The sequence below is a fragment of the Mustela putorius genome, unplaced genomic scaffold (assembly GCF_011764305.1).
Source record: "Mustela putorius furo isolate JIRA1106 unplaced genomic scaffold, ASM1176430v1.1 tig00003898_pilon_pilon_pilon, whole genome shotgun sequence".
NCBI classification, from domain to species: domain Eukaryota; kingdom Metazoa; phylum Chordata; class Mammalia; order Carnivora; family Mustelidae; genus Mustela; species Mustela putorius.
The window spans coordinates 35,230,928-35,258,873 of record NW_025422047.1 but is presented as its reverse complement, the minus strand read 5'-3'; the positions used below and the strand labels follow the sequence as shown (position 1 = coordinate 35,258,873).

Below are 27,946 nucleotides of genomic sequence, written 5' to 3'. Positions count from 1 at the left end.
ATCTCGAAAGAGCATTCTTTATTACAAGAAAACGCAGAATTACAATCCTAACTTCCCGTCCAGGTTTCGGTGTCCCTTCAAGACAACGAGAAGTTTCATCACTAAAAGGAATTCATTTCGAGGACTAGTCCTCAAGTTTCTCACAGTCGAGAGAACCACGTGTCATTGACCCCTGTTCAAAGCGAATAACATGACGGTAAAGCTATTCTTTTTAGGAATCCGAAAACATTTGACACACCTTTGCAAAATCCTGCTAGGTAAATGCTCTCTTCACCTTCGAGATCTCCAAGTCCCTTTCCAACACAGACACACACACACACACACACACACACACACACACAACCACCCCAGCAGCCTGCGAACCTGGCTACTGCCTCGGACACACGCAGGAGCCCGACAGCAGGTGAGAGGACTGGCTTCAGGACCTCTAACCACCGCCACCAGGACCGCAAAGCCAAAAGTCGGCTACTTCCTTCCCCGGGAGGCTCCTGCGACCCCTGGGCCAAGTAACCCTGATCGCGCCTGAACTCACCGTACGCAGCTTTTCCAGGACCAGCCCAAAGTACGACTGAGGGCCAGTCCTGGGCTCCTCCATGGCGCCAACGTCGCCTCAACTGGAGTGGCCGCAGCCAGGGCCTGGAGCCACAACAATTGGTATAGAACACCGCGGCTCTGGGTCCGGAACCCAAACCTGCACCCGGCAACCGGAGCAGACCACTGCGGAGCCGGTTGCGGGGGGTTGCTGTTGGGAACCGCACCAACGAGCCTCACGTGTCCAATGCTGCCCACCCGGAGAGCCTCGCCCCTAGTTATGCTCTACGTCCTGAAGATCCGAAGGTCCAAGCCCGTCTCGCAAGGAGTCCGCAACCTGCCCTCTCCTCGCGGTCCACCCCTCGGTTTGGTTTCGGCCAGGCCGGCGCGGGGAGGCGGGGACACGAGGACGCGGTTAGTTTCCCCTCCCTCTTCGCGCGACGTGTCCTTGCCTCGCGCTCTTAAAGGGGCTGGAGCGGGACTTGGCGAAGCCCAGGACCGTTGGTAGTCGCGGGGCTCGAGGCAGAGACCGTGGGATTGGGCCTCAGGCTCTGCGCTGTGGTGTGGGCCGCACTGCCCAGAAGACTAGGGCAGTGGCTGAGGACCCCCTTATGTCAGGTGGCCGCGGTAGCGGTGAGGCTTTTCTTAGAGGCCCCTAGGCGTGGAGCCCCGCGGGGTGAGCGCAGCGCGGCCCCCTCGACCCAAGGGTGGAGGCCAGGTCTTGTACTAGCCCCCAGCGCTTTTCCCTCGCTGTCAGTTAGGAGCCTACCTGCGCCCGGGGCGCTTGGGTGGCTCTGTAGGTTAAAGCCTCTGCTTTCGGTTCAGGTCATGATCCCAGGATCCTGGGATCGAGCCCCGCATAGGGCTCTCTGCTCAGCAGGGAGCCTTTCCTCCTCTCTCTCTGTCTCTCTGCCTGCTTCTCTGCCTACTTGTGATCTCTGTCTGTCAAATGAATAAATAAAATATTTAAAAAATAAATAATTTTTTAAAAAAACTTAAAAAACAAAAAAGAGCCTATCTGCACCCCACTGAAGCCCAGCGTATCCCGGGGGGATGCTGCCAGCCCAAGGAAACCGGCGCCGCCTTCATTCCAGTGAGAAAATGGCCTGCAGGGCCCGTGCCTGTGCGTCCTGCCAACCGCGTCCGGACTTCGGACTTTGGACAGGAAGGCGTCGCGGGTCAGCTGTGGTTTGGGCACAGTTGAACCTCTCCCACGCAGGAGGATTGCAGGGGTTTATTCACTTCTACCTAAATTACCTGGGCACTTGCTAGGCAGAACTGTCTTAAATTCCAGGAGCTCCTAGTCACCCAAACGCTAAAGCAAACCCCTGTGGACTTTGGCTGAGCGATTGCTGTTCTCCTCTGAGAAGAGGAGCTAAAAGTAGCCCCTTATGGTCTAAATTTAGGACCCTATTCTTAGGTCTGTTGAATAAGGTATGGAGTGCTGGATTTGTTCATGGGAGACTTTTAGCTGACATAGGTGTAAAGGATAACCCGCAAGTAAGGCTTACTTGCCAGCCATAATTCTCAACAAACTCAGCCTGCTACAAGTCCTCGGTGAAGTAACAAAAGGAAGCAGATTCTTCTTCCTAAATAAATCACTCAAGAGAACTCAATAGTTGAACAAAATCTTAAATCCTTAGGAAACTTCCCAAATGTAAACTGTCAGCAACAGAACAGTTGTCCCTAAAAGAATTTTTAAAAGGCCCAGGTTCACAGCAATTGATTTTTAGGACTAAAATGGGGCCTTAGTTGTTTGGAACTCAAAGTGCACTCTTTTGCCACATCAGCCTTCAGAGTTTCCAGGAACTATCAGTATCAGAACGCAGCAGAAATTGCTTAATAATTCTCCATTTTTAAGGTATTATACAACCTTCCTATAAGTTGGACAGTGTGCATTGAAATTATGTGAATAGCTTATTAAAGTCAAAACAAGCATAACATTTTATATTTAAAATTTCAGAGTCATAGAACAATGTATATCAATTAGAGTACTGTATCGATAAAAAAATTCTTCAATGTCTAAACATTTTCAAAAAACTCTAGAATCATTTTCAACTTTCAGGACTTATTTATAACCTAAAACATTTTTTTTAATCCTTCTGCCCACCCTAAGGCAGTCTGTGCCCTTTTCCAACTTTTCAATCATTCCATTCCAAATATAAAAACATAGATTAGGGACAAAATAATAAATGAAATTTTAAAAAATCTAAAAGATTCCCCCATAACAAAAGGCAGTAAAATTTCAACTTAGTGCCAGATTCAAACCTAATTTCTCTTCTATACACTTAATAGTCATATAGAAACTTACCTCTTCCTCTAGATCATTCAATTCCATTTTTTAAAAAGTTCATGTTAAAATATCTTAACATGTAAATAAAGTTCTACTAAGCACCTCATATCCTTGAAAAAGATTTCAGATTCTCATACATCTGCTACACTCCTGTTTCCACACAGACTGTGATCCTGTTTTGACACTTGTGTGGTAAAGGGGAGCTGTAGGTGGAGTTGTGACTACCAACACAGAAGCCAATTTCATGGCCGTCACTCCTGATTAAATATGTTTTTTTTTCTAACATATAATACACATTATTATCCTCATAAAAATTGCGATTGAAAAGAGATATACTGAACTTAATAACTGATAAAAATTAAATGTTTTGTTTGATAGTCTATTCATATAAAATACATGATTTTTACCATGTAAAAGATATTCAAAGATTGTTCTCAAATAGACATGGGATTTTGCTGTCTTATGTAGACCTACTTTAAGGGAACTGGAGAGCAAATGTTTTCAGTGTTAATGACAGCTACTAGGAAGCATCCAAGAACACTGGAAACATGCTAACAAGTAAACCTTGTCCACAACCCAGAAACTAATTTCCCTTAGGAAGGGCCCCGTTGAAAGTCTGTAGCTACTAGTTACACCCATTTAACAGGCAATGTCATGGGCTATAGAATCTAGTCCTTTGGAAGAAAACCAAACATGCTGAGCCACACTTTCATTCTCTGTACTAGTGATGTAAGAGTTGTTCTCAGAACATATTGAATCAGGAGTTACCTGCTGAACAAGAGCTGGGTAATTTCCTTTGTTAATTCCACATATAAATGAAGCATTCTAATTAAGAACAGATCAATGTTAGAACTCAAATGACTTCCTCAGTTATAAAGTAGATAAGAAGCAGTTTTAATTCCTATTACTTAAACAATTCAAAGAAAGTATGTTGTGTACAAAATCTAACTGAAATTACTAGCAAATAGAAACAATTACCTGAAACATTTACTCAGAAGAAAAGGAAAACTTTTCACGTAAATTTAACTGGAAAATTGCTCAAATTTCCAGCTATTCAAAAGCTATATTATGGGAGCTTAGTAGATGCACTAGATTGTTAGAATTCTAGGTCTGGCAAGAATTCTTCAGAACATTTAGTCCAAACATCATGAACTTAAGGCCATACAGGTGAAATAAATGCAGGGAAATGAAGAATTTGTGTCAATTCATAGCCTTTATTAAATAAGTACTTTATATGAGAAGTGAGTATGGCATACTGGTTAATAAATTATTATTTTTTAATTTAGTATCTTCACTAGTATAATTTGTGGGGGGAGGGATGTGTCAATAGGACATATCAGTATAGAATTAATTCCATGAGGAGATGAAAGTTTTATTACAACATTTTATAATCATTATTGTTCTTCTTTTCTCATGATGGAGCAGATTTCTAAGTAAAGTTTTTAATCAGTTTTAAGACCAACTCATATGGGGTAAATTAATCACTTCTCTGGGCTTATTTTACAGGTAATATCAACTCTCTAGAACCTTAGCAAAGAAATAAAGTGAGGAGGAAGCCTCTGAAAGCAAAATGATACAGTTTTCACAGACTCTTATCATAGTCACCACCATCTACCTGGTCACCCAGACTAGAAACCTGGTAAGTTATCTATACTTTTTTAATTTTCCTCTCCATCCACATTCAATCAATCATAAAATCCAATGAAATCTATCTACAAAAGATCTATCTAGTTTTTCCTTCCAATCATTTTAACAACCACCATCAGCTATTAGACCAAAGGTTAAAAAATGTGTCTGGTGGGCCAAACTTGATCCACAGAACATTTTTTCTGATCTGTATGGTATTTCCTTTTAATATGAATATTTGCCAGCATTCAAAATCAAGAGATTTCACACAAAATATCCAGATTTCCAGCTTATCTTGAAATATCAAAAGATCTGAGGGCACCTGGGTGGCTCAGTGGGTTAAAGCCTCTGCCTTCAGCTCAGGTCATGATCCCAGGATCCGGCTCTCTGCTCAGCAGGGAGCCTGCTTCCTCCTCTCTCTCTGCCTGCTTCTCAGCCTACTTGTGATCTCTGTCTCTCAAATAAATAAATAAAATCTTAAAAAAAAAAAAAAAGAAAAGAAAAGAAAGAAAGAGAAGAAATATTTGGCCAAACCAGGCTAAAGATAAATAGTAGCTACATCATTTGGAGAAAGCATACACACTCTGTTGGTTAGAATTCTCATCTTTAATTAATTCATTTCATTTGAGTTTATATACCTTGATTTAGACCTTCACCATTTATTTCCTAAACTAATGCAATAACTTCCTGACCAGGCCTGCATTTGGTCTTTACCTGTTTGCTGAAGATCAACAAACTTAAGGAAAAGTTAAAAAAAAAAAAATCCTTAACAATATCCATGCAACAAAACATTCCAGTAAGAGAAATCTTACAGGTAAGATCTCATGGAAAGACAAACATTATGTAACAGTTGCATAGGGAAGATTCTCTCAAACATCATTTTCAACTACTGCTATATTTAGAAAAATAGATAAAATTAATGCAAAAGATTTACAAGGTCAACTTACCCTTTCTGTAAGAATTATAATTGGTGAAAATGCAGAACTCATAAAATCACAAATGTCAATTTGAAATAAATATTTCAGAATCCAACACTCAGAAGCATCTTCTGTCAATTTATAAATAAAAATAAGTCAACACCTGATGTGAGGTAACTTTTAAATCTAATTAATGCCTTAATTGCTGCATTAGAGAACAAATAACTTTTTTCTTACCTTCTTGAGAAGACAAAAAGTAATCAGTTGAAACCATTTGACTGTTTGGCAGGTTATTTTCCACAGATCTGTCTATTTCTGCCTGAGTATATCCTTCAGTACCTAGTAATGTTTTTGATTTTTCATCATTATTTTTAGAAGATGGAGTTTTGAAAAGTACTTCCTTATGAATTCTCCTGGGTGATTCTAATTCAGAAGCCATATCTGCAAATAAAATTAGAAATGTTTGGGTTTTTCTTTTAAGATTTATTTATTTTAAGGGAGAAAAAAAGAGCATGAGCATGCATTTGGGGAGGGGCAGAGGGAAAGAATCTTCAAGGAGACTCTCCACTGAGTGGGAAGCCCCCACACACACGGCTCCACATGGGGCTCAATACAGAACTTAATCCCACAACTCATGAGATCATGACCTGAGCTGAAACCAAGAGTTGAACACTCAATCAACTGAGCCACCCAAGCACCCCTGGAGTTCCTTTAATACGTGCTTTGTTGTGGGCTTTCCTTTTGTTTTTTAAGCAGACCATTCTTTGAATTTTCGTGGTCATTGTGACACTTTTTCTTTTTAACATTTTATTTATTTTTTTTAAGATTTTATTTATTTATTTGATGGAGAGAGATCACAAGTAGATGGAGAGGCAGGCAGAGAGAGAGAGAGAGAGAGAGAGAGAGAGATGGAAGCAGGCTCCCTGCTGAGCAGAGAGCCCGACGCGGGACTCGATCCCAGGACCCTGAGATCATTACCCGAGCTGAAGGCAGCGGCTTAACCCACTGAGCCACCCAGGCGCCCCTAACATTTTATTTATTTATTTGACAGACAGAGATCACAAGTAGGCAGGGCAGAGAGGCAGGCAGAGAGAAAGCGGGGAGCAGGCTCCCCGCTGAGCAGAGAGCCCAATGTGGGGCTCCATCCCAGGACCCTGGTATTGTGACCTAAGCCAAAGACAGAGGGTTAACCCACTGAGCCACCCAGGTGCCCCATGACACTTCTTAATGGAAAGAATTCACTAAATTATAAACTGCAGCCTGCATTAGTTCCTACTGCTAATGTAATAAATAACCACACACTCAGTGACTTAAACAGTACAAATATATTCTCTTACAGTTCTGGAGTCCCAAAATCAAGGTGTTGGCAAGGCTGTGTTTCTTCTGTAGGCTCTAGAGGAGAATCTATTTTCTTGCCTTTTCTACCTTCTGGAGGCAATCTGCATCCCTTGGCTCCTGGCCCCTTCTTTCATTTTCAAAGATAGCACTCTCCCTTACTCTGACGCTCCTTCCTTCCACCTTTAGCAGACCTTGTGATTATATGGGGCCACTAGGATACTCTCTCCATCTCAGGATGCTTAATATATTCATATCTTCAAGTCCTTTTTGCCATGTTCAGTAACATAGTCACAGGGTCTGGTAAGACATGAACATCTTTGAATGGTCATTATTCAGCCTATGCCTTTTCTTTACTCTTTTACCAAGGAAGAATTTTTAAAACTATATACAATTGTATTCTCTACATCGTTTTCTTGTCCTAAAAACTATTTTTAAAAAAAAACTAACATAACTGTCAACAACTCTATTGTGCTAATAGGCTTGTTACCAAGAGTAAGATACTAAATATCTCTATATAGAATTTCATTCCTCTTAGATACATTTATTACCTTAGGAAGTGTAATATTTAAATGTCATTGAAAAATGTATATCGCTGCCATTCAAGAAAATTGGTAAGATAGATTACTCTTACTTTATCTGTTAAAGAACCAGGAGTCAAAATGACCAATATTATTTATACTATCTACAGCCTACCCTTTTTTAAAATTTTTATTTATTTATCTGATAGAGAAAGAAAGAGAGATCACAAGTAGGCAGAGAGGCAGGCAGAAAGAGGGGGAAGCAGGCTCCCTGCTGAGCAGAGAGCCTGATGTGGGGCTCCATCCCAGGACCCTGAAATCATGACCTGAGCCGAAGGCTGAGGCTTTAACCCACTGAGCCACCCAGATGCCCCTCCAGGGCAAATTATCACTATTTAAGTTATTTTAGCAATTAAGCAAAGATTAACACATTAAAATAATGTTTTATATGTTTATGTTGGCTCAGTAGAGGGAAAATACAGATATTTTAAGTAGAATATAAAAGTAAAAAACTTCAAGATATTCTCATTCAACTGTTAAGTAAAATACATGCTTCCATGAGTATACAGAGGTATATGCTTGTTTTCTCCTTCAGACCCAATAACAGCATAAAGTTGTGCTGAGGAATCAAATTAAAATCAATAGTAAATTGTATTTTGGATTTCATTCCTACGCTATGAATGAGTATAGCAAAGGCAAAATTATACATTTCCTTAATTTGGTGATCTCATGAAATTGACATTCTGCTTCAATAACTGCCATAAATTTCTGAGAAGGAACTCAAGAAATTATAAATCTTATCACAGCTTTTTTTTTTTTTACAGAATTCATAAATCTATACTGGCAGAGAAAAATTTTATATTATCCAATTGATAATATGCTCATTAGGGAAAATATGTTTTATTTTGAATTTCAGTGTAACAAGGCTGATATTTATTTAAATAAATAAGTATTGATATTTTATTCAAATAAAATATTCCTGATTTTTCTGATTTTATGCTACATATTAAGTATTTAAATGATTTATACCTTTAATCACAACATACCTAGGTTCAAATTAGGAATGAAGATGCACGTGCACATCTTTTTGAGAACCCTCATTTTAAAAAGATTATCTGGGGCGCCTGGGTGGCTCAGTTGGTTAGCCATCTGACTTGGGCTCAGGTCATGATCTGGGGATCCTAGGATCCAGCCCTGAGCTGGGATTCCTGCTCAGTGGGGAGTTTGCTCCTCCTGCTCTCTCTGTACCTCTCCCCTGCTTGTGCTCTCTCTCTCAAATAAATAAAATCCTAAAAAATAATAAATTAAAAATTAAAAGAATTATCCTTCCCCAAAATTAATTGAAAAAAGCTTTAATTTGTACCATGTCAAAATTTCCCACATTTGTATTGTTCGATCATATATTCATAAGCATACCATATCTAATAGTCATTTATTTTAAAACAATTCAATTTTCAAACATAGTTTAAACTGATCATTTGATTGAATTAACTAATCAGAGTTAAAGGGAAAAAAAAGTTTTAACAAGTCCTAGCCTGAAATATAGTATCCAGGTAAACTGTGGGATTTACTTCTCAGTTACTTTTTAAGATAAGAGGAGGAAAGTATCAATGCAGTTCCGAAAAGCAGTATTAAAGATTAGTAAGAGAATTATTCAGTGTCTAATTTTGCACTTTCAATTACAAATTTAACATAACACTTTGATGCAGTGATTTATTTGGCATTGTTCAAAAGATGAAAGTCCCAAGTAAGCAAACTCATATCAGTAATTTAATAATGCCACCAGCAAACATTAAAGTAAAAACTGAGCAGTTGGGGGCCTGGGTGGCTCAGTTGGTTAAGTGTCTACCATTAGCTCAGGTCATGATCCCAGGGCCCTGGGATGGAGCCCCACATCAGGCTCCCCGCATCAGGCTCCCTGCTCAGCGGGGAGACTGCTTTCCAGGCTCCCATCCCCCTGCTTGTGTTCCCTCTCTCGCTGTGCCCCTCTCTGTCAAATAAATAAATAAAATCTTTTAAAAAAATTAAAAAATAAATAAGTTCAATTGGAGTCCTTTTATAAAAGTTACTAATATTTTAATATAAATAACTGTTCCCTAATTTATCTGTTTTGTAAATACCTATGTCAGTATATTAGTTTTTCTGCAAATCTGGTTTTCCCGGGTCTCAGACTTTCATAAATATTGACTTAAGATCAGTAATTCATTTTTCATGAACTCTTTCTGAGTAAGGCAAATTTTCATTTGCTATTTCCTAAAAGAGTTGTTGAAATTATCCAAAAATTTTGGCTGTTGTAGCTCTTTTCCAAGAACCAAAAAATTGGACCTGTAGCTTTATCTGAATTTTTTTTAGTATTCCTTTTTAAAAACAAATTTTACATGACCCCAGGTTATTTTCTATTTAATTAATACCATAATATTTTGGAATAATATAATTTGTTTATATAGAATGACATATCTTTTTTAGAAACTTAAAGAAATTTCTGAATATTTTCACAAAAGTCCCTCAAAACTAGTTATAATTGCAAAATTGCCCTATTCTCATTTGATTATTCTCGAAGTTTTCATATTTAGAAATTCTCTTAGCATCACTAATGAAATAATAAATAAATTCTACTAAAGCCATATTCAGGCTGTCCTTGAGTTTCTATACATATATTCTAAAATATTTCCGTATATCTGTATTTTGAACCTTCTTTATTTCTGGACCTGATGTTGTTTTGCTTTATTTTAGTCTCACTTATTCTTCCTAATTTCTCTTATTTGCTTTTTCATAAATATTCTTTTAGGAACTAAAAACTGTAAAACAAAATAACTTCCTCTTTAGCCTTTGGCATCATGTCTTTAATATTTTTAGCCATTAAAATGCATCACAGGGGTGCCTGGGTGGCTCAGTGGGTCAAGCCTCTGCCTTCAGCTCAGGTCATGATCTCAGGGTCCTAGGATCGAGCCCCACATCAGGCTCTCTGCTCAGCAGTGAGTCTGCTTCTCCCTCTTTCTGCCTGCCTCTCTGCCTACTTGTGATTTCTCTCTGTCAAATAAATAAATAAATAAAATCTTTAAAAAAAAAAAGCATCACACCTACATCTTTCTCATTTAGAAAAGGGTAAGACTCTAAGTCTACATTCTGATTAAGGATATTAAGTAAAGAGCTCACATTTTGGAGAATATTAAGAAATGACATATAGTTCTGGAAATTCAAGAAAATCAACCATTTCTGATGGAAATAAATGTGTTTTCTTCTGAGTTTGCAACAGTGTTGATCTCTTCTTGTGAAAGGTTATCTGTCATTCTAGGGTTCAATCGTTCCTGGATTATTAGCCAGCATTTACAGAGTTTCTAATCTATCTATCACAGAGACATCAGAATGGAGATGTGAGAAAGTCATGTTATATAATTCTTTACTTAAAATAGAATCCACAGGTTTTTAATCATAGGAATTGCTAGATATCTAGACATCTAGATCTAGAAGTATCCTCTGATACTCTGCCCTCTTCCATTGCCTACTGTTAAGCTACCAGAATTGACAGAAAACCATTCAAATATAGTTATACTGGGATGTTATTAATGAGCTAAAAAGTTAATGTAAATGAGCAAAAAGAAATCTTCATTTACCAAAATAGAAAGTCAAAGGACATCATCAAGTATAAATCAAAGCAGAACAATATAAAGGTTTTATTCAGAAAATAGAGATAAATACTAAAAGAAACTGGCTAAGAAAGAAAGAAAGAGAAATTACTGTCTCTGGAACAGAGGTGAGAATAGAGATGGACACAGGGAAAAATTGGTTTTGTTTAAAAAGACAAAAAAAAGCCTTAGTACTAATTATATTTTAAAACCTGTTTACATATATTACTTCAATAAAAATAAACACTTATTGCAAACTATCTTAAGATCTTCTTGGAATATCTGTATATCTCCAATCATTCCTCTTCCTTGGTATTTTATTTTATAATATTAAGATCTTAGTCCCAGAGTAAACCAGAAGTTAATAAACGGTAGTTAATAAGGTTATTGTTGATTATTGAGTATTTTGAGAAACATGGATTTCTGGACTTTTTCATCTAATTTGTACTTACAAAAATAAATTATGTTTAAAAAAATTAATTATATTAGGGGCACCTGGGTAGCTCAGTCAGTTAAGCCTCTGCCTTCAGCTCAGGTAATGATCCCAGGGTCCTGAGATCAAGCCTCATATCAGGCTCCCCGCTCAACAGAGCACCTGTATTCTCCCTTTCCCTCTGCTGCTTTCCTGCTTATGTGTGTGCTCACTCTCTGTCAAATAAATAAAATCTTTTATAAATAAATAAGTATATACACACATACAGTTATAGATATTTTATACCAACCTGACTGACTGGATATGCTTTTTAGCATCATAGCTTTCATATTATCTGTGTGATAATTTTCAGCTGAAAATTGTTCTGTTTCATCATTTTCAATTACATTATCTTCATCCTGTATCTGTTCAGAAAATGGCAATTCTGTTTCCTTTGGAATGTCCTGGAAGTTCCAAGGACTGTCCAAATTATATAAGAACTTTTTAAAATATGGTAAGGTATCAGAATCATCTGTTTTCTCTGGGGCTCTTTCCTTGCTTACTTGATCTTCAGTTTCCATAATTTCTCTTGTTTCTATTTCTTGTTCCTTATCAGGGTCAAATTTACTTGTTGGCAGTTGTTCATGTTCATCTCCTCCATATCCTTCTTCACTTTTTCCATCATCTGATATAATTTTATCTTCATTGGTATATACAAAGCCTAACATACCAAAACCAAAATCAAACCAACTTGGCTTGAGAATTGAGGTATCATTGGCAATTGCGTCTTCTTTTTCTGTTAATATTTCTGTGCATGGAACTGTGGGTTCTTCTTCAGATGATATGGAATTAGGAACATCTTGTAGTGGTGGATTGCTTCCTTTTGACAATAATTCAAGCCCTGTATCCTCACCTCCAAAACCTAAATAACTTTGAAAACCACCCCCAAACCAACTAGTGGCTTCAGGACTGTTAATGTTCTCTGACTCAGAACCTAGTTCAGACTGTTTCTTTGGCACTAAATCAAATTCCAATTCAGGTTCTTGCTTTTGTTCTGTTTGGGGTTCATCATTATTTAATTCCTCTAGGTCATTCTCATCTTCTCCTGCTATTTTTCTACTTTGAAATGAACTTTCTTGTAGAGGTTCAATAACTGATTCAAAAGTATTTCCTTCAGCTAGTTCCCTTCCAAATCCAAACCATCCTTTTACTTCAGCTGAGGATAGTGGGATGTGATCCACTTCTGGAAGAGAATCCTCTTTCATACTTCCAGCGTCCAATTCTTCCCAGTCTTTTGATTCACTAGTACTTCTGATATCTTCAGGAGCTTCTGAAGATGGAAACTGATCTTCAAACAAAGTACTTTCAGAAGCTGAATAAAATCCAGATTCTGTCTGAAAATCACTTTCATACACACTAGACTTTTGGTCTTTATCTTCTTCATATAGATATATATTTTTGTCATCATCACTGTTTAATTCACTGTCTTCATTTTCAAATGTGTAACTTACTCCAAGAAGACAAAGAAAATCAGATTCCTATAAGAGAAAAACTGATTGACATACATATACTAAAAATCCTTGTTTTTTCCTTAGTCACTTAAGATAGATGACTATGATTTTCCCAAGACCATACAACTAGCCCAACAGCACAACAAAAACTAAAATCAGATCTCCTAATCTCAATCATTTATATCACAACTGACTCAGGGTCAATTATATAAATCTAAAAGAAAAATCAAGGCTTTGAGTATATTCTGAAAATAAACTCTTGATGAAAAGGCCTACATGTCCATAAAATCTTGCTTCTTTTAAGAGTGTACTAACCAGACACATGCAGCTGTGTGGTGATTTGAGAGTGGAATTTCACAGCACATGGCCACAGCTCAGACAGCCCAGAGACTCTAAAGCCTGAAGGCCTTCTTAAAAGTTGCACTACAACATTTAGACTTTTTAAATTGAGATATGGTATATAGCTAATTGCGGTAGAGAATCCTTTTTCATTCATAGAACAACTGAATCAGCAAGAAGAAAAATGGTGAAGTTAATATTTTTTAAATTTTACTTTAAGTAGGCTTCACACCCAATGCAGAGCTTGAACAAGAGGTTCAAGAGTTCCATACTCTACCGACCAAAGTTATTATTTTTTTTCAAAGTTATTATTTTTTAATCTGAAGGTATAAAACAGTGATATGTAGTTCTCTTTGGATATGATCATTATGAAATGAGAATAAAGTTCAGAATTTTTAAAGATTTTACTTATTTATTTGACAGACAGAGATCACAAGTAGGCAGAGAGGCAGGCAGAGAGGGAGAGAGGAGGAAGCAGGCTCCCTGCTGAGCAGAGAGCCCAATGTGGGGCTCAATCCCAGATCCCTGAAATCATGACCTGAGCTGAAGTTAGCGGCTTCAACCCACTGAGCCACCCAGGTGCCCCAGAGTTCAGAATTTTTAAAAACTGAACTTCAAAATTGAAATTTTACAATGTTTTAGGCACTGCAGTAGAATATGTGCTTGAGAACAGATTCCGGAGCCAACCATTTGGGTTTAAATCCTGACCCTGACATTCACCTCTGTGAACTTGGGTGAATTACATGACATTTTTATGTCTCATTCTCCTCATCTATAAAATGAGGATAATGACATATGGTATCCTATGTATCTATCTTATATGGGTGTTGTGGTGTGAGGATTAAATGAATGAAGTGCCTAGAATAGTTAGTAACTATCTGTAGTAAACGCTAGCCTCACCCAGCTCAAATTACACCAGCCCAGATGAGCCAGTAATGTAAGGGTAAAAAGGCCCAAAACCTTGCTCTATTCCAGGCAACTCTTGAAAGGCCATCCCAGGTTCAGAGTTCCTTATAGAATCAACTGAGACCTTTGTAGCAACGGCATCACAGTTTAACTTCTCTGTCCAATCCTGCTTTTTCTTTTGGTCCCTCACAGGTGTTATTCCTAAGAGTAAATCCCCAGTAAACTTCTTGAGTGCAAAAGTCCTCCTCAGAGTCTATTTCTCAGGGAACTTGACTAAGAATGTAGGGCTTCTGTATGCTTCCTATATGCTGTACACTGTGCCAGGTGCTGAAATTCTACAGTAAACAAAAGAAAAAAGTGAATTGTGATAAGTGCTGTGGGATATAAACAGGAATCTGTGATTAAGATATAGTAATCCCGCAAGAATCATCATGGATGGCCTCTCTGAGGCACTGATGTTTACGTGGTGATAGACAGGATAAGAAGAAACTAGCTAAGTGAAGAACCTGGGGAAAGCATTTGAACCAGAAGGAGCAGCCTATTTGGGTCTCTGGGGTGGGAAAGTGTTTAGCATGTTCCAAGAACAGTCAATAAGCGAACGTGGCCAGGAGCATAGTAAGTGAGGAAAGAGCAGTGTCAGGTCATTGGGAAGGGGGTGGAGGACAGGAGCAGATTGTGTAGAGCCAGGGTGAGGAGCTAGGGGCTTGATTCTAGGTTCATTGGAAAGCCATTCACAGGCTTTAAACTAAAGGAATGACAGCTGAAGTTTTGTTGGTTTTTTTTGTTTTTGTTTTTGTTTTATGGTATTTTTTTGTTTGGGTTTTGTTCGTATGAGATCCATTGCTATTTGGAAAATGTATTGGAAGAGGACAAAGGTAGAGTCAAGAAGATCAATATTACAGTATTTTAATCAAGAGATGATGAGGCCTTGGATGGATTAGGGCTATGGAGAGAGTGAAAATGACAAGAAGACAATGTATTTCAGATATATTTTGGAGATAAAACTGACAGGACCAGTAATTATACATTGAACTGACTGTTAATCCCAGAATTTATGCTGAGAAAGAGCCAGATAATAGACAGTTTGCTTGATTAGGCTGACTCATCTCACATTGACCTTATTTAAATGTCCTTAACCTGGAATCTGAATTAAATAGGCTAATCAGGGACGCCTGGGTGGCTCAGTTGGTTAAGCAGCTGCCTTCGGCTCGGGTCATGATCCCAGCATCCTGGGATCGAGTCCCGAGTCAGGCTCCTTGCTCTGCAGGGAGCCTGCTTCTCACTCTGACTCTGTCTGCTTGTGCTCGCGCTCGCTCTACCTCTCTCTCTCCGACAAATAAATAAATAAAAATAAAATCTTAAAAAAAAAAAAAAAGGCTAATCAAACTTACTTTTTCTCATTATCAAGCCCAACATTATCAAACCCCACAATATCAAGCTCATTTAAAACTAAACAGAAAAAGAAATTATACAGATATGAGATCTAGAGAGAGTGATGGAAAATAAATTTTGTCCCAGTAGTATAACACTAATAAAAATTTCTAATACTTTTATAGCACTTAATAAGTGCTATTCTATATGCTTTACATATGTTCATCTTTCCCCAATAAATTTATGAAGTAGCACTCTATTATAATCATCATCCTCATTTTACAGTTTAGAAAATTAAAGTATACAAGGCCACAGTCAGTCTTTGAACTCAGTCCAGACTCTATCCTGCTCTCAACTACTTTACTCTAGTACCTGTCTGTAAATTTTTCAGAAAGTAGTATGTCTGTCATCAACTTTGTCTTACCTCATTTTATTCACATACTCAAACTATTCCTAGATTAAGTTCTCAGACCAACTATTTTATATATTCACTACACAAGATAATTAGCCAATGGACACTTACACTACAGAAAGCTGTTTAGCCAAGAAATTATAAATTAAATTAACAACTGAAATGTTATTAATACTCACTTTAGTTGATATCTCAACTTCCTCAGATATGAACACCTCTTCAATCTGTACTGCATCTCTGGGAAAATATCCAAAGTCCTTTCCTTTCTACCAAAATGAAGAATAAAGATTAGCAAGGAGGAGTGGTTGAAGCTATAGTAACTATGGAGCCTAATTTTGCCCCACATCCTTGGCTTTCATCTATCTCAAATCACAAACATTAATTGGCTTTCATTTACCATCTAAAAGAAAGTGAGTGAAATCATATTCTTTTATTTAATTTTAAGTAATCTCTGTACCCAATGTGGAGTTCAAACTTAGAACCTCCAAGTTCAAGAGATGCACACTTTACCAACTAAGCTGGCCAGACACCCCTATTATTCAAAAGAATAGTACTAAATTGAGGGAACATAGAGCCAAGTTGTAAAAGACCACTTTTTCAAACTTCTGAAGGAAAACTGTCCCACACACCGATTTTGTTCCTTTTGATGTTTGTCAATGACCTTCCTTACACAGGTGGACCCCAGATTTACACTGTAAACTGGGGATATCAAAAGGCAAAGGAATGGTGGCAGTAGCCAAGCCAGATGGAGCTGTGACATATTCAACATTTTCAGGATGTCAAAATGAAGAAAGAGGTTTAAACACTGAAGGACTAAGATGGATTCATGAAGACAGCAGAGATCTATACATCCTCCTAGGAGGATTTGGTTCCATTCAACTTTTCTGCAGCTACCTTGATAATAAGGATCTTCTTAATCCAGTTCAAGTACATAGAAGATGTCCCCCAAGAGTGAAGGCTTCACCACTCCACTCTCAGTCCATTTCCTATCCGCGGCAAAGTTTAAAGGCCAAGTTTTGGTCCTGTGATCCAGCACCACTACACCTCGATGGTGGTTCTTCCAGCTCGGTAGCTGCTGCAGCTATTTAGAACCTGATAGGCTGTGGGTGAACTCTGCAGTGTGGTTTCAACAGCTTCCTGCCTGGACTAAAACACCTAATGCATGGAGCTCAGTATGCTTGAAACTTCACCCTGGCTCCACACATTACATGCTGCTTTTGTGTGGAACTATCATTTTCACACACAGAAACCAAGAAAGAATGCTTTTTTTTCCTCTTGTGATACCTATAGTGTCATTTATCTTACAGCTGCATTGGTTGCCTCTAATGTGTTCAGACATACACTGGCATGTGTAAGAGACCATAAGCAGTAAGGAATCTTTGGAACTGCAGAAGTCAAATAATTCTGACCATTGACAGTCAGGGGTTGAGTCATATAGCCCCTGATGCTAAAAAGCAAGATAGAGTCAAACAGAACCTGCTCCTTCTAATGGTGATCACAGAGGCTACACAACAGAAAAATCTGTTGCATGCTCCATATGGAAATGATGTATGCATCAGGTTGGTCACACTTGTTCAACATGGGAGTAAAACTGCTTATACCATCTTTTTATTATAAAGTATAATGATACCATCAGAGATACACATGTTTCCAACTGAAAACACTAATCATTAATTTTCCTGTTACATATTTAGAGAGTTTACTTAGGCTTCTAGGAATTTCCGTGTAATAGGACTTTGGGCCAAATAAAAGGCTCTCCCACTTGTTGTTTTTCATGAAAAACTCACACACATACCTTGATTCTCTAGGCTACTCATCTCTCTGAGGATCTCTTCAATAAGAACTCTATCCCTGGGGTGCCGGGGTGGCTCAGTCCATCTGCCTTTGGCTCAGGTCATGATCTCAGGGATCTCGGATCAAGCCCCATGTTGGGCTCCTTGCTCCACAGAGATTCTGTTTCTCCCTCTCCTCTGTACCACCACCCCTACCCTGCCCATGCTCTCTCTCTCAAATAAAGAAATCTTTAAAAAGAAGAAGTCCTTTATGTGCTCAGAAAGACATGTCTTTTAATCTGATTAACTAAAACTTCCCGGTCTCTCTTAAACTTAGCCATTGGCAGCACCATGGGATCACTGGTGCTGCCTAGATATCCCATAATCTCCACCAGCACCTCTAAATTTTATTCACCAAGTAAATATAAAACTTAACTTCAAAAACTCTGCATGCTATGTAAAAATAATTTCAAAGCACTCTTAGTTCTCTATCCCAACCAGAATGCCTTCCCAAAATACTACTTTTGTATAAATTTTGGAACCAAGACTGAACATGACCATTTTTGTTTGTTTAAATATGTTAAGAGTGGGGTGCATGGGTGGCTCAGTTGGTTAAGCATCTGACTCTTGATTTGGGCTCAGGTCATGATCTCAGGGTCCTGAATCAAGCCCCATGTAGGGCTCCGCACCCAGGAGGGGAGTCTTTTTGAGGTTCTTTCCCTCCCCCGAATCATGCACATGCACTCGCTCTCTCTCTCTCAAATAAATAGATTAAAAAAAAAAACATGTTAAGGGTTTTAAATATATATTATATATATATAAATATATATTAAACATATATTACTATATTTACTATATATACTATATATGTAAAGTGCTTTAAAATGTATTAAAGCTCCTGTAGAAGTGAAAAGCAGGTATTCTGTACAAGCTAGTCATTTATTCTACATTCAGTTTTTAAAACTAGATACTTACACTTCCTGCCCACAAATCTTCCCTTTCTCCTGCAAGTTTAACATAAACAGATATCTCTTCTCCCTTAGTGAAGTTCAGGTATCGGCAGTCAGGTCCTCTGTAATCTCTCATGGCTAAGACTCTGCTTATTAAAGCTATGTAAACATGTGAGAAAAACACACAATTTAATTTAAAGTGATATTTCTCCCCCTCCCATATTGCCCTCCTCCAGTCTATCCTATGTATTTCCAAATGCTAATTTCTTCATATCATTTATTACCTCAAAAACCTACAAAGACTTCCCACTGCACACAGAATCAATTCTAAGCTCTTTGGCTTGGTATCTAAGGCTATCCATAATCTGATCCTCTTCCTTATTTAAAATGACTTCCTCTTATTCCTTTACAGTCAAGTTCATCTATCCATTGTCCCTGGAATATGTCATTATCATTCTTATTAGAAAGGAAAGGTAAAGATAATTTGTTTTCTTCCTAGCACCTACTACAGTAGTCCCCCTTATCTGTGGGAGATATGATCCAAGACACCTAGTGGTTGTCTGAAACCACAGATAGTACTGAACCCTGTATATACTATGTTTTTTCCTATGTATACATACATATAATAAAGTTTAATTTCTAAATTAGGCACAGTAAGAGATTAACAACAATAATAATAAAATTGAATTGTAACAATATACTGTAATAAAAGTTATGTGACCAATCTTTCTCAAAATGTATACTGTACTTATTCTTCTTAAAATGATGTGGGATGATAAAATGCCTCCCTAATGAGAGGAAGTGAGGTACATGGGGTAAGCACTATGACATAGAGTTGGGCTACTACTAATCTTCTGGCTGCACATCAGAAGGATCATCTGCCTTTGGACCATGGTTGACCCCAGTTAACTAGAACCATGGAAAGTGACCCATGGATAAAGGGGACTTCTGTATATTCCAGGCATTATGTAACTCTTTCCTATCTTTATTTTATTAAAACAGACCTATAAGATCAATAATCTTCTATCAGTCCAACAAATGAGCCTTTAAATAAGTCTTAGAGAGTTGGTCACACACTTTATAAATGGTGGAGCCAGATTTGCACTGAGATTGTTATTTTCACTGCAATATGCCTTCCATATTCTGAGATTTTTCTTTCTGTTCTTTCTGAAGCCTAAAAACCCTTCAGTCTCTCTTTGTGATCAACTCATATCCTACTTCTAGGAGACATTCCAAACTGGTCCAGCCTGTTCGCCCCTTTTCTGAACTTCAATATTACCTATTATCCTTAAGTTGTATTGCTATTTACTTTTTCATGTTGATCTAATTCCTGGAGGTCAAGAAACTTATCTGACATTTCATTTTATTTCTCTTAGATACACACTCTGACCCCTCCAGACTCAGAACATAATAGACCTTCAATAACTATAATCATAACTACATATACTAGATTTAGCCATTTAATACATAAAGTAATATACATACCGTATTACCTATTATAATTATACTAACATATGTAAAACATTTTGATTAAGTCATATGATTAAAGTTAAAATAATAATATAAATTACTATAAATTTGAATGTTCCCTTTCCATGTTTCATGTCTGGTCCTAAGGAAATTAAAATGAGGTTTTAAAGAGGGAAAGAAAGATTATTACTATTATAAAATATCATCTAGTAAATCTCTACATATCAAATTATATATCCAAATGATTTAGGATAATGTTTACTCATAAAACATTTACTTATATATTATTACTTTTCTACTAATAATGTTTTGCATTTTTAATTTATATGTTGCAAATCAGAAATAATTCTCACATACTGAAGAGATAGAACATATTTACAACAATTGTAATATATTGTGATACTATTCATCTTGTACCCTAATGCTAATAACAGAAAATAACTTCGTAAGCAATAAAATGAAAATTAGTTTTTCTTTGTAGAAAATAGGAGAAAGCTAATATTCAAGGATGTAAATAAAATTATGTACTCCTAACACTGATTTCATTATTTTTACATGATAAATGAACACAGAAATGATTAATGTTTGATAAAACTTAGATAATAAATCATGGTGATACAAAATAAGTATATTTTTAGAAAACTCAAGAGAATCAGAAAGTTCTGATGTGAAATAGAAACTAAAAAATATAAAGCTTCATAAATAAAGAACTATCAAATGGCTTGAAATCTTTTTAATACAAATCAATACAAATCAATTTAGCTATCTTCAAAAATAGTAAAAGCGCTGATTTGTTTTTGAGGCCCGGATTAATATCTTTATAATTTCTCTTATATTTATATATCAGACTGATCTTTGCCCCTTGATACACTTACATTAAAAATTATCATGAAATGCTTTGCTTCAAACATTTTATATATGGAAGTATATTTTATAATTGCAAATATTGCTCAATGATATTAATGCTTACTTCCTTCATACATGTCCACAATAACATATTATGTCACTTCAGAACCTTAGTTTAAGAGGAAAAGAAGGAAAAAAAGAAAAGCAAACTTACTTTCACATTCCAAGTCACCACATTTTTTTAAATCTGCCAGCAGTTTTGTGCCCTCAAGACACTTTGTCAGAGAAATTACCAAAAGGAGAGTTCTGTGAACTCCAAGCTCCACCATGCTAAAACAAGCAGGAATCCCAAACAAGGTTTAAGCCAATTGTTTAGCCGGTAACTATACCAGCCAAAACAAGAGATACCCCACTCTGTCTACTAAATTTAAAAGAAAAAGGTTTTTCTAAATCCCTTTATAAATACATTTTTCAACTGGCATTTAGGCTTAACTTGAGGGACAAACGCTCTCTGCTCTCTATCCACAATCTGCAGTGTCAGGTATCCAGATAATACATAAGAGTTTAATAATTAACAGAGATTTTTAGTTGGACTCAGGGCTTATAAAAGTGACCCATGTAAAGCTGTCTCACTTAAAGGCAACTTGCTTTCCACAGAACGGTTCTTAAACAGGCCTCCATAAAAAGGAAGCTCATCTCTTTATGTTAAAGTCTTAGGTAGGTCAGTCAATAAATACAACTCAGTATTTCCTGCATACGGATACCATTATCAGTGGAGAAAGTATATCGTTAGATGTAGAAGCAGTAATAATTTATACTAAAAGCATGACTTTGAAATATGATGAAAGTTGTTTTTTAAAAATCCCACTTTCAGGGGTGCCTGGGTAGCTCAGTGGGTTAAAGCCGCTGCCTTAGGCTCAGATTGTGATCCCAGGGTCTTGGGATTGAGTCCCACTTCGGGCTCCCTGAACAGTGGGGAGCCTGCTTCTCCCTGCTTGCTTCTCCCCCTGCTAGTCCCCCTGCTTGTGCCCTCTCTCCCTTTCACCATCAAATAAATAAATAGATTTTTTTTAAAAATTAATAGTTCAAATGTGGTAAGAATGTTCCAGGTATTAAACAATTATGCGATTTAACTCTTACATCGACTGTATAAGGTAGGTAGTGTTATCATCCCCTATTTTGCATGCGAGGAAACTGAGGTACTATTAAGCTAGCTAGATATTATCTAATGTTATTGCTGCTTAAAAGAGATCAAAGCCCTATATTGGGACTCTCGGCATTAAACACTTGATCTTTGTAGATTTGGGAAAGCACAGTTGTCCTATTTCAACTTTGAGAGGGTATTTTTCTAACGCCTTGTTTGCTGTACCTCTTCCCTATATTTGGCCATGCCACAGTGTGCAAGGCTTACGGAATACAGCAGTTGTATGACACCGTACTCCCCCTAGTGCCTGACAGAAACAAAGCAAATATTCCGCACCTGAGCAAGTTAAAGTGAAGGACTTCTACTTTCAGGATCCTAACTACAACAACAAAACAGTGTGTTTGTTTGTTTGTTAGTTTTCCAAAAACAATAGTAAGAAGCCCCCTCTCTCAGATTAAAGATTTTTACATCTTTAGAAAAAATCTGAATGAATGAATTTGAGGATCATTTGGCTGGCAGTCAGAACACTGTATAGTTGTTCACATGCACACACAAAAAACTGTAGTTTCTTGGGGCTCCTGGGTGGCTCAGTCAGTTAAGCATCTGCCTTTAGCTTGGGTCATGATCCCAGGGTCCTGGGATGGAGCCCTATGTAGGGGCTCCCAGGAGAGCAGGGAGCCTGCTTCTACCTCTCCTTCTGCCTCTCTCTCCCCACTGCTTGTGTGCTCTCGCTCTCAGATAAATAAATGAAATCTAAAAAAAAAAGATTAGTTTTTTGAACACTTTTAAAAGTCTATAAACTATGTTGTCAAAGACTTTTAAAGTATTAACTCTTCAGCTTCAAAATTTGGTGCAAAATTATTTGCATAACTTATAATATCAAGATATTTAATAACTTCCTTTTCCTTTTTGCATTCAATATTAAAGACATTACAATTAAATTCTGAACTAATTAATTTAATTTTTTAAATATTTCTTTTTTTAAGCAATTTCTACACCCAACATGGGCCTCAAATTCACAACCCCAAGATCAAGACTCTCATGCTCTACCAACTGAGTCAGCCAGATGCCCCAATTTTGTTTTAAGTTAATGGAGTTCCACATCAGGCTACCTGTTCAGCAGGGAGCTTGCTTCTCCCTCTGCCCCTTCCCCCCTGCTTGCTTTCTCTCTCTCTTTCTCTCTCTCTCTCATAAAAATAAATAAAATCTAAATTAAAGAAAAACAGGAGAAAAATTTTTGCCTAAGATACCAGCCCGGAGATTTTCTTCTACTAGAAATGTTCCCACTTTCTTTATACTTAATGCACTCAGATTATCTCACTTTATTTTCAGATCATCACTTAAATATAATGTAACAAGATATCTGAAATGTGGTAGCATAATGTTAACCTTCTTTAATAGACCCAGTTGAAGAGCTGGTACACGAAAGGGATAGGAACATTTAATTTAAAGAAACCAATTTCACTATAAAGGCAGTCCTATTAAGCTAGCTAGATACTATCTAATTGCTGATGTATTTTTCAGGTCAAGTGTTGTGTCAATATTAAAATACACTGCTGTGGAGGAAGATTTCATAGTAACTCTCAGTCAGGAATACTGATTTGGAAGAACTATGGCATTCTTTAGATCCCATATAGGAAGTAAGAGTACTTACTGCATAAAGCTAAAGAATGGATCATCAAAGACATACATGTTCAGTATCTTTTTTTTTTAAGATTTTATTTATTTATTTGACAGAGAGAGATCACAAGTAGGCAGAGAGGCAGGCAGAGAGAGAGAGGAGGAAGCAGGCTCCCCACTGAGTAGAGAACCCAAAGCGGGGCTCGATCCCAGGACCCTGAGATCATGACCTGAGCCAAAGGCAGAGGCTTTAACCCACTGAGCCACCCAGGCGCCCCACATGTTCAGTATCTTAGAGATAATATCACAGAGCAGCCTTTTCCATGACAATATGAAGACATAATCATGAATGCTATACTTCTACTGCTTGATTGCGTTATTTCTGATACTATATCGTAGTGTCTTGTCTCTTAGTATGTCAGATTTCCTAAAGTGGGAACACATTTCTTTCAACTAGCTGCCTGTTACTCTGGAAATTTATAAGACATAGAAATTTGATCAGAAGTACATGGGGTAAGCTGAACTAATTAAGCCAGGAAGGTTTTTATAGGCAGGGGTACTAGAACAAAGCCTTTGAAAACAATTCCAATGGTAGACAGTGAGAGGTAAAGTCCAAGAAAGATTAAGATTCAAACTGTTGTGGAAGACATAGAGATGGCCCCCCATATTCCCTCTTCAAGGTAAGACCTTCTGCTCAGCTGCAGGGAGTACAGGTAGCAGGTAGCCTCTGGCAGACACCCCTTCCTGTGTAATCTAGTGGATAAATGACAAGGGAGTACAAAGGTGGCGTCATTTGAGCCTTATGTGGGACACTGACAGGCATTTCTCACTCCAAAGCTCCCTCTTGGGAAATTTGTAGAGCCTGCACTGTGGTCTGACTTTGTCCTTTACTTAATCCTGCCTTTTCCCCCTTCCTTTCACAAGTGGTGATCTTTTTTTTTTTTTTAAGATTTTATTTATTTATTTGACAGAGAGAAATCACAAGTAGTTGGAGAGGCAGGCAGAGAGAGAGAGAGGAGGAAGCAGGCTCCCTGCTGAGCAGAGAGCGGGACGCGGGACTCGATCCCAGAACCCTGAGATCATGACCTGAGCCGAAGGCAGCGGTTCAACCCACTGAGCCACCCAGGCGCCCACAAGTGGTGATCTTTTGAGTCCCAAATTTTCTCATCATCTACTTCTAGAGGACCCAGCCTCAGACACTAGTGATCCAAAGATACAAAACAGGGAGATGGCAAAACATACATTTGGGGCCATGATTCGGGCTTGTCACTCCATGGTTCATTGTACCTCTGTTGCTTTTGAGTTGCTGAAGGCCATGTTTTAATTCTGCCCGCTTTTTCTTATTCTGCCTGCTTTAGAGTCCTAACAGGAAAGAGATGAGTGTTCCATTTTGAGGGATGGCACTACTCTGTGCTTGAGGAAATTTTCTGGAAGGACTATTTACCACGTGTGGAGAGGATTCAGGGAAACCAACAATAGATGTAACATCTCCGGGCATGAAAGAACAAGGAGCACTACCTGGAGAGAACTATAGGCAAGGCCTGCCCATCGGGAACTCAGTTAGAAAAACCTCACTCTTCAACTTTTTGAACTCCCAATGGTAACTTCCATTGACCAAACCCAGCCAGATGCCAAAGAATAAGGGAACCCCTTTGGAGCAGTGGACTGAGGAATGGATAGGGAGGAGCAAAAAGAGAATATGCCACACATGGTCATTATTCCTTTACTATGTGTTTTTGAGTAATAGTATACAACATTCTCAACATCCAAGATGATAAGTGTGAGATATTTGCTGATCAGGGAATTGAATTGATTAGTCCCATCTATGCATAAGAAAAGAATTTAGTATTTGTTGAGCACCAATTTTGTACCAGTGAGCTTAATATTTCACATACAAGTCTCATCCTTTAGAGTGGATATTATTTATTGAATGCCCAGATGTATCAGACACTCTTCTAGAGACTGGAGATATACGAGTGAACAGGACAAAGTCCTTGATCTCTTGGACCTTGCATGCTAATGAAGGAAAACAGACAAGAGCAAGCAAACAAATGAACAAGATAACTGCAGGTAGTGATAAGTAATTATGGAGAAAAGTGTCTCCTTAGATAAAGTTGTCAGGGAAGTCATCTCTGGCGAGTGATGTTTTACTTAAGGTAGGGGAATAGGAAAGCAGAACATTCTGTACAGAGGGAAGAATTAGGGAGGAGGTAATACTTCATTGTCTGAAGCTTGATTACCAAAGATTTAAGGGGAAAAAAATGAAGGAGGCATATCGGATGCATTCCATTATGCAAGAGACAAGTCTTTAAGGTGGAAAATATATTGGCAATACAATCAAGAAACAGAAAGGCAGGGGTGCCTGGGTGGCTCTGTTGTTAAGTGTCTGCCTTTGGCTCAGGTCATGGTCCTAGCATCCTGGGATCGAGCCCACATCGGGCTCCCTGCTCTGTGGGAAGCCTGCTTCTCCCTCTCCCACTCCCTCTGCTTGTGTTCCCTCTCTCACTGTGTCTCTCTCTGTCAAATAAATAAATAAAATCTTGAAAAAAAAAAAAGACAACAAAAAGGTTGTGAAGAGTGGTAGGCGATGAGGTAGGAGACATAGAGGTCCAATCATGCAGGGATTTTGGGCTGTGGAAATAAGTATAAGTTTTATCCTAAGTGCAATGGGAAGCCATAGGAGGTTTTAAGAAAGAGAATAGCATTATTTGTGTTTTTATTGTATAATAATCATTATAATTTATAATCACTTTTTTCCCCTTTGCTAACTTCTACTTATTCTCCTAGTATCTTAGGCTAAATCACTTAGTAAATAAATAGATGACTCAAAAACTTTTTATTGAATGAATGAAAAATACATTCATAAATGAATCAATGAGTTGATTTACTTTCAAGAGCAAGATTCTTTATGCCTCGTGACTAAATGAAATTTTATCTTCAACTGTGCTGCTCAATTACTCTCTTTCTCTCATTTCAAAAAGAAAGTCAGGTAATCCTTTTGATTATATTTTCTTTTAAAAATTTGACAAAAGGTATTGGATCTCATATATATCTTTGTCATTGCATAGGTATTAGTAGCAGCAGTGTTAATATTCAGCAAGCAAAGCTTTAGAAAACCTTTGGATTCCCAAACATTGTAGGTAATGCTTGACAGATTGCTCTGTAAGTAAGTGAATGAGTAAGAGTACAGACATATTTAGTATTCTGATTAATTTCTAGTCATCAATAGCTTAATGTCTTTTAAGAACAAATATGGGTCAATTTTACATACTCTTATGCCATCCCTTCCAAAATCATCTTCTTTCACTGTCTGCTGCCATCCTGTCCCCATTTATGTCCCTTTCCTTCTTGCCTCTTTTGGTGTCCATGTCCCTAAGTACTTCAGGTCCCCAAGCTTCTTTAAGAAAAAAATTAACTCACAAAAATACCAGTAACTTAATGTTTACACCTCCCCCCAGATACTAAATTTTTAAAAGAGTATATAGAATAAAATTTCTGCATGGAAATAAATAAATAATTTCTTTTTGCTTATTTATTTTATCTACTTCTTTAAAAGGTGTATAGAATAATGGATCTACTACTATGATTCTTCTTGTTTTACTTGGTTCTCTTCTCTCTCTTCCAGATTCTTTGGGACATAGGAATAAATGCCTTCTCTCAATGGACTGATGCTAGGATCCAGCAAAATACTTAGCCTCTTGGAGCTTCAAAGTCTTTGCTCATAAAATGAGAGACTTGTGCTTAAGGACTTCCTCCACAAGTCCTTCCAGCTCACATATCACATCATTCTCTGAAACATCACTGATGACTGCAATCAGAACATCAAATTGGACTTGGTGAAACTTCTGTTAGTGAGACCACACTGGATTTCTAAAACTTGATGACCAGAGATTGAAAACAAATAAATAAAGAAGGTGTAGGGATGCATCCCATTATGTTGGATAGAAGGGATTGGGATGTGAAAATACCATTAAATAGTAACATAAAATAAAATCTGCATTCATTCTTTTCTTTAATGATAGCTTTTGAGTGTCCACAATGTACCAGATACTGTATGAGGCATGTGGAACACATGGGGGAATAAAGCAGATAGACAATGCCCTTGCCCCCATGGAGTTTATAATCTACAGGAGCCAAGACAAACAAGACAATTCATTTCTAGAATATAAAAGAGATATTCAGGATTCATGATTAGGGATTGGTGATAAATTTGTTGTGAAGCAAGGGAGAAGGAAATGTCAAGGATGACTCTGTTTCCTAGTTGGAAAACTGAGAGGGAATATGGTGGCACCATTAACTAAGACAGGAGGAGCACGGGAGAGGAGCAGGATTGTTAGAGAGGTG

General features: G+C 37.7%; 1 protein-coding gene and 1 long non-coding RNA gene across 6 annotated transcripts in view; one reads left to right on the top strand and one right to left on the bottom strand.

The window, feature by feature from the left end:
* The window catches only part of MIA2 (MIA SH3 domain ER export factor 2), a 79,005-nt gene extending 57,662 nt beyond the window's left edge, over positions 1-21,343 (bottom strand). Inside the window, exons 1-6 of one of the 5 annotated variants that reach the window (XR_006602843.1) lie at positions 21,053-21,343; positions 18,548-18,681; positions 15,980-16,066; positions 11,572-12,799; positions 5,605-5,808; positions 5,398-5,498 (exon numbers count right to left, since the gene is read on the bottom strand). Coding sequence is in view for 4 of the 5 variants with exons in the window: in XM_004773297.3 (XP_004773354.1) it covers positions 5,398-5,498; positions 5,605-5,808; positions 11,572-12,799; positions 15,980-16,066; positions 18,548-18,681; positions 21,053-21,167 (1,869 nt within the window). In the remaining variant the exon portion in view is untranslated. Of the gene's footprint in view, positions 1-532; positions 728-2,842; positions 2,996-5,397; positions 5,499-5,604; positions 5,809-11,571; positions 12,800-15,979; positions 16,067-18,547; positions 18,682-21,052 lie in introns of those variants that run through there. The other 4 variants (XM_004773297.3, XM_004773295.3, XM_013046244.2 and 1 more) reach the window with 4 other exon arrangements.
* On the top strand, positions 978-27,578 carry LOC101682082. The gene is made up of 3 exons (XR_200873.3): positions 978-1,207; positions 4,331-4,463; positions 27,228-27,578. It is a non-coding gene; the product is annotated as an uncharacterized LOC101682082 (long non-coding RNA).
* The last annotated feature ends 368 nt before the right edge of the window (positions 27,579-27,946 follow it).